This window comes from Lissotriton helveticus, chromosome 1_1 (assembly GCF_964261635.1).
Source record: "Lissotriton helveticus chromosome 1_1, aLisHel1.1, whole genome shotgun sequence".
NCBI classification, from domain to species: Eukaryota; Metazoa; Chordata; class Amphibia; order Caudata; family Salamandridae; genus Lissotriton; species Lissotriton helveticus.
Window position 1 is genome coordinate 1,437,924,239 of NC_136057.1, and position 7,658 is coordinate 1,437,931,896.

At 42.2% G+C, this 7,658-nt stretch overlaps 1 protein-coding gene across 13 annotated transcripts in view; it reads left to right on the forward strand.

Moving 5' to 3' along the window:
• Nucleotides 1–3,098, forward strand: part of KHSRP (KH-type splicing regulatory protein) — a 59,937-nt gene extending 56,839 nt beyond the window's left edge. For 7 of the 13 annotated variants that reach the window (XM_078685506.1, XM_078685439.1, XM_078685454.1 and 4 more), the window contains 2 exons: nt 1,755–1,838; nt 1,938–2,174. In XM_078685506.1, the coding sequence (XP_078541632.1) occupies nt 1,755–1,838; nt 1,938–2,173 (320 nt within the window). In that variant the 3' untranslated portion in view covers nt 2,174. Of the gene's footprint in view, nt 1–1,754; nt 1,839–1,937; nt 2,175–2,545 lie in introns of those variants that run through there. The other 6 variants (XM_078685511.1, XM_078685499.1, XM_078685503.1 and 3 more) reach the window with 1 other exon arrangement.
• The last annotated feature ends 4,560 nt before the right edge of the window (nt 3,099–7,658 follow it).

Sequence of the window (7,658 nt, forward strand, 5' to 3'; positions counted from 1 at the left end):
ACTCCCACCTGCCCCAGTGTAGTTTCTTAACATAGTCCTCACAAGATTAATGGTCCCTCCCTTTCAACCCTTGCACAAATGGGAACTACAGTTCCTCTCTTGGAAAACAGCTTTCCTCATTGCGATCACTTAATTGAGATTGGGTGGGCTACAGGCTCTAACCATAGAAGAACCTTTTTTCCAACTACAGATAGTGATTCTTCGTACTAATCCCAAATTTTTACCTAAGGTAGTATCTGCATTTCACATAAATCAGTCCCTCAACATGATTCTGTTGCAGAAGGAGCTGTACACACTTTAGATGTCAGAGCACTCTTGTATTACATTAAAAGAACAATCTTTTCGTAAGACTAAACAACTTCGTTGCTTTTGCACCACCTCACAAGGGTAATCCCATCTTTAAATCTGGTATTGCAAGGTGGATTGTTAAATGTATTCAAATTTGCTACGCAAAAGCCAAGAGGACTTTAACTGTACCCCCTAGAGCGCAAGCTAGGGGCTACGATGACTTTCTTAGGAAACCTTTCCATAGCTGACATTTGCAGGCTGCAACATAATCTAGACCACACACATTCACAAAACACTATTTAGATGTGTTAGCAAGACAACACGCTAATGTGGGCCAAACAGTACTTGAGACACTGCTTCAGACCACTCCCAACAGCTACAGGCTAGCCACCATTTTTGTGGATACTGCTGTATATCTATGCATAGCATGTGATCTACAGCTCACATGCTTCGAACTGAAAATGCTACTTACCCAGTATGCATCTGTTCTTACCATGTAGAGCAGTAGTCCCATACGCCCACCCACCTACCCGGGTACCTGTAACTGCTGTAGTTCTTTTACTATACATACATATGCATAGACATCTGTTTTTTACTACTCCTCCATTCTCACCGTTTGCGGTAAAACAATCTGAAGATGGGAGTCAATGCCCATGCACACAATCACCAAAAGGAGTCACCACCTATGGCGTGACTGGAAAGATTTCTTTCAAGAAAAACGTGTAAACATCCGGACCCAACATTAGATGGCGATCTATGCACAGCATGTGACTTTACACGGCTACATGCCAAGAACAGATGCATTCTGGGTAGGTAGCATTTTTCTTAGGAGCTTCTTGGGTACTAAACATACCAACGCGATTACGAATGTAATTTCCCATGTCCCTTTAAATCCCCATTGGTCTGAAAGTGATAGTCAGTCCTATCTAGTGCAGCTCTTAAAAGTTACCCACAAGTAGGTCCAGGTAATCTACTCATAACATGGTACATAATCATTATGACTTTGCCACAAGTGTTAATGGGATTAAGACACTTGGGATAGGTTAAGATTGTATTAACTTGAGAACTGCTTCATTTTTTTGTTTGTAAGACTGGTAAAGTACTTTCTTTTAATTGAAGAATGTGGTTATGCTTTAATATCAGTGAGAAGGCACTTTTAAATCCATTGATTTGTCACTTTTGTCATGCTGATGCCTGTTAAGGTTCCCTGTCCTAACCATATTTGGAGAAATTATTCTGACGATATGGTTTTGCTCTTCAAGGTGGCTGCTTTAGACTAGTGAGTTGCTATCTTTTAAGGCTTAAGTAGTTGGTAAGATTCATGGGACAGGCGCATAATAAAATAAAATGTTTGTAAAATGGGGGTGCTGATGGCAAGGCTGTTTGAGGCAGTGGTAAACCGTCTTTCCATAGCTGTTGATGCCCAAATTCCTATCTTGTGGTTAAAGTTCATGAATTTCTTTCAGGACAGCAGCAGGGGCAGCCAGCTCCACAGCCCGCAGGCCAGCAGGACTACACAAAAGCGTGGGAGGAATACTATAAGAAACAAGGTAGATCTTGAGATGGTTACAGGGTGGTGGAGCGATGTAGAACATTGCCCTGTTATTGTAGGTTCTTCCATATAATATACCGTTTTATTTCTCCTCCAGCGGCGGCTCAAGCAGCAGTAGTGGCCCCTGCTCCAGCAGCACCGGCACCTGCACCAGCAGCGGCGCCACCAGGTGCTCAGCCAGACTACAGTGCGGCGTGGGCAGAATACTATCGCCAACAAGCTGCCTACTACGGACAAGCACCGGGTGCCCCTGTTGCGCAGCCCCCTCCCACACAACAGGGACAACAGGTGAGGGAGATGAGAGTCCTTCCCCAGCCCCCAGAGATGCGCTAATCCATGGCCAGATGTGGGTCCTGGGATTTCGTGACGAGCAGTAATATCCCCTATCCCCCCCTTTCGGATCTCCATTTGGACCATGGGACCTTGGAGGAATGCACATACAAGATGTTGAGGAGTTGTCCCAACACTAGTCATGTGAGACGCTGGGAATTTTTTTAAGTGTGCAAAAGGTCTGAACATGCCATCGAAGAAGCAACATGGGAGGGGACAGAAGTGCACGACTGGACCAAACTGAAAGGAACTGGCCCCTTTAGATTAGGTGTTAACAATAGTCCCTCCCCTCTTCCCTGTGCCCCCTTAATCTTCACGACTTGAGGCGGGAGGCATGTTTGCCCAACACTGATCTCTCTTCGTTCTCTCCTGCAGGCTCAGTGACTTGAATGCGACTCCCCATCTGACAGTCATGAGGTTTTGGAGAGCACGGTCGCTGCTGTAGAGAAGTCCTGGGGTGGGATGGGAGCAGTCCGAAAAGGTGATATCTAGATTTTTTTTTTTTTTTACATTTTAGGAACCCTGGTTGCTCCTTTGACGTCTAAAATCTGGAGCCCCCTTCATGTTGAGCCAGTTGTAGAAGATAGAAAGACCCTCACAAAACATCAAAAGTCAGCCCTTTTCTGAAACTTGGACAGTTTCAGGTTAACACTGCATTTTTTTTTTTTTTGTTTTTAAAATAAACTTTAAACAAACTCTGCTTTTAGTTGGAGTTGGAACATTCCTTGGACAAGGTATCTGGAAAGAACAAATCCTCTTGATGCCCTTACCCCATCCCACAACACCATTTTCCACCGCTTGGACTGGTCTGGTCTGTCTTGTTTAAACGTCTGTTGAAGAGGAGATTAAAGACGAAAAAAATTGTACGCTCAAGTTTTTACTTTTTACCGCTCGTTTTTAACTTCACAATAAACGATAACAAAATATTTCCCCTTGGTGTTTTCCTGGCTGGTGTCTCTGTATTGGCGCCCCAGGGGGGGGAGGGGCAATTGCTGGCTTGCGTCCCTCTGCCCTGGTGCTCTGGAGGGGCTGTTGCCAACTGGTTTGTCCGTGGTGTTTCTAAGGACCATTGTAAATGGTCCTGTCATGGAGGCCATTGTGGCACAGATGAAATTTCTCAGCTTCTTTGTCTTTTTTTTTTTAAATAGTTGTCGATAAAGGCATTGTGTTTTTTTTGTTAAAATAAATGCTGCTTTTGTTTTAAACGCCTGTGCAGTGTTTCCCGAACCTTTCTACTCGTCCCAGGATTTATTTTATACAATCTAATCAGATTTTCCAGGTCTAAAGAAAGTAAGCTTACCCTAGTTAAATGCTATTAAATTACTGTTTTTTAATTTGTATATAATGCTCATACATAGACCAATTTTATTAAATGTGTTTAAAGTTCCCATCTGTTGGCATATATTTTCCTAATTTATAAATGCTATTCAGATTGTTCCCCGTAGAATGTAGACTTTTAGCCAATGTTGTGCTTACCGATCTTTCTATCAAAATTGCATTAACCAAAAGCACCTTGTTGCTTTTGATATAATTCTCAATTAATGAAAGACCCAATCGTATTGAAATTGACTTGCATGGCAATTTCTAATTAATTTCAAAATGTTATCCCAAAGCTCTTGTAAACAATCACACATCTAAATCATATGAACCCAATTTACTGCCTCATCACACCATGGGTGTTACCACAGCATATTGCCATTGCACATAGAGTTGCAGTCTTTTGTGATTTATCGACACAAAACTGTCTGGCTACACGTTTCTTTTCCAGGCTATTTAATATTGATTGAAATTCCCCGAAAAAAATGTGATTGTCCAGTGAGCTGGAAGTTTATTTATGGTTTATGACCCCAGACCTAATAATAAATCCTAACCAGGAATGTTAATTTCTTAAATGTTCTATAGATCTTTCTATCATATATTTTGATAATCTTGATCAGGCGCTAAATGCTTTCTCTGAAGTAAACCGGCACCAATTTCTAATGCTCCTCTTTCACATACTCCCAAGGTATAATATTTGCCTTTGAAGCATTCCCCAATTATGCTTAAACCAATTGTTTCCCAACATTTTAACTCCTTCATGGATAGCTCTGGGATTAAAGTTGGTAGTGATTGTGTCCATATCTGGTATTGCTAAAAGTCGGTACAGCTCTCGTCTGAAAATTGCATTAAAGTTTCAGGTTCATATTCTGGTTTATTTGCTCAACTATAATTGGATCAAAGTTTTATAGAAAACTGCATGATTCTCCGATAGTCCCTAAATGTTCGCTTAGTGTTATAATTACATGCAAGGCATCTGGGAGCCGTTTAACCTGTTTTAGCATTTTTCACCTGCCTTTGAGAAATCAAAATTTAACAGCTTCTATCAAATTTTCTGCAGCAGCATGTGCTATCAAGTAATTACATAAATGACTATGGGGTGATGTATTTAATTGCAAATTTGTCTTATTGGTAGTGATTCTGTCAATCGGGTGATACAAACTGGTAAAAGGGGCATGTTTGGTACCTTGAAAAATGATCGCATTTAATAATGAAGCTGTTGCACTTTAAGGTAGCGAGGATGTATCTGTCTCGGCAGGGAATCCCATCTTTTGAAGGAATGTAAACTTATTGCCTACAAATCAAAACTCATTTTCTGCGTCCAAAAACATTGACTATACTCTCCCGAGTGTAGTTACATAATTAACATGGTCCTTGGTGTGAAGTACAATTTCTCTAAATTGGTGTCTAATGCATCAGGAGGTTCTCATGTATTTGGACTAGGTGTCTTGTGCGCACTCTTAGCTGCAGCCAATTTGTTTGTTAATTGTCTTTCTCTTTCGAGCCAAGCTCCTTTAGGATATTTTGGTCATTAACCGCTAAACCTACTGAATCGATTTACACTTCTGGCATGAAAGTTGAATTTGGAGCATGCTCTTTAATTTGACGTATATCCATTAGTTTGAGGGGGTTTGAGTTTGAAAAAGGAAGCCAAACGCAAGCATTTGGGATCGGGAAGGGGGGGGTCATTTAGGCAAATTGGTTTTTAATGACTTTGGGGAAAGAATAGTCTAGACAGCAATAGATGTGTTGGAAAATTGTTCAGACTGTTAAAGCTAGTGAAGTTTAAAATTTTTACACACCGCACTATTTTGTGTTTGGGAAACTAATGCCTGTTAACCGAATTAAGGGTTACGGTTAAGTTTGAGTCGCGATAAAACGATGCACTGGTTGTGATTTAATGCAGTGTATAGTCTTAGTAGTGATTTGGTCAGCCTAGTAGCAGACATTATTGCTAGCAGCAGAATGAATCCATTTTGTGAACACTCTGAAACCTGATGAAATATTTGACGTCTACATGATCTAATCTGCACTAACCTGTAACCCAGGAGGATTTAAAATGTTTAGTTTTACTTTTAATGTCGCTGCAGCACATTCTTTTACCGGTGGGCAACAGCACAGTGGGTGCCAAACATCAAATAAATTTACAGGATGAGGGATTGCCACATGATTGGGTCCTTTTATGCTGTGCCAGAGGCTTGAATAGGTCTCTTTTGAGAGAATGCCTTATGGGCGTGTTTTTGCTGGTTTACCGTCACAATAGTATTGCAGGTTTAGAAATGATTGAATCCTTGTGTTGAATCCCAACCATTATTCAAAATGGAAATGTAAAATACTGATAAGAATCTTTCCCAAATATTCCTGTAAAAAGGAATATCAATTTTTAAGATTGCAGTTGCACTTAAATTTAAACACTTTTAGCTAAAAGCTGCTCTAATGGCTCTTCCTACCACATGGCGATTTGCTTTCAGTTCTACTTGGTATATATCAAATTTGACATTACTCCTACAAGGAATCTTAGTTGTTAAACTCTGTGCTCAAGCTGTTCAGTTTCCCAAGCCTGAATGAAAAGAGGTGAATACCTTTTGATTGGCTGGTCAGTAAGTTTGAAGCTAAAGTATCCCTGGATCGCCACAAGTTATGGTATCAATTTGCATGCCCAGAGCTTTGCACAGGAGACTTCTGCACCGGCTAGAAATTCAGTCCAGAATATTTGTCAGGAACTTGTATCGTAGCTTCCGTCATTGTACCGGACTGCATAGCTCATCCTTGCAATAGGGGCTTCTGATTAATACTTGAATGTATGGTTCTCAAACAGTAAACGCTTACTTCTAGTGCTCCTATCCCTTCAAGGGGAATATTCTGCATTTGGTGATGGAGGATGCACGTTTTGACCCAATAACTCGTAATTCATGGTCTAAAATATGACCTCAAATGAACTCCACTAATTGTTTTGTCAGGTACGGTTATTGGTATTTGCCGTCATCTGTCGTGAGTCTGTGCTGCCTGTAAAGAATGGAACAGCTTTTAAAGAATACTCACTCCTAATTGTATCTGTTTTACATGTTTCAGCATGTTTTCCTGGCACATAAGGCGCTGCCTGTCCTTACGGAGGGTATCAGGGTGGGTATTATGAAAGAGTGAGGACTTTAATCACAATGACATAACAGTCCAAACATGCAGCACAGAGTTCTCTCAATTCAGTTTGGTTCGCTGCCGGAACTAAAACGCCCGTTTCCATTCAGCTAGCTCTATCGGAGAAGTGTCTGGATTGTGCACGGATGTAATAAATTCCCCACGCTAGAACAATATTGTGGGTAAGTGACTTATTTGTAATCACATTTTTGCTAATATCCACAAACACTGCAGATCAGGCTCACCCCTTTTTGTTAAGGGTCATAGCGCTCAGATTAGAACAATGTGTCTACCTTAAGTCAAGGATGATAGTAGTGGAGCTACCTATTGGCAAGAGGAAAACAAGTTACTTACCTGTAACTTTGGGTTCGAGGCATGTGGGCTGCTAAATTCATATCTGATGCATAGATCGCCGCCTAGTGTTGGGTCCGGATGATTGCACATTGTTGTCCTGGAAGAGTCTTCGAAGTATCACGAGATAGGTGGCTCCTCCCCTGGACTACAGTGCGCATGGGCATCGACTCCATCCCCAGATTGTTTTTTTCCGCCATTGGGTTCGGATGTGGTTTCGACGTCTCCGTGTCTGAACCGATAAACTTTCATCTTAAGGCCAAAAGGCCTTCGTTACCTACGTCTGTATTGTTTGCGTACGGTCTCGAGCGTCGCCGGGCTCTCTTAAGCCGGATATCTCCGGAGTCGACTAACTCCTCGGACATCGAGGCCTTCTCGTCGCAGCAAGATTCGACGAACTTAACATGGAGCGGAGCCCGTTCAAGTTCTGCCCCGTCTGTGGATCCAAATATCCACACATCGATGTGCATCCGGTCTGTAATAAGTGCCTTTCGCCGGACCACAACGAAGGAAACTGCATGGCCTGCTCCAAGTTCAGGTCCAAGAAGACGCTCAAGCTTCGGCGCGCGGTGCGCCTTGAGGCCCAGCGAGCAACCCCGGCACCCGACAACATCTTCGGCGACCCCGACGAGGAAGGCGATAGCCATCATCTCCAGATTTCGCCACCGTCGACGGAGGTCCTGGC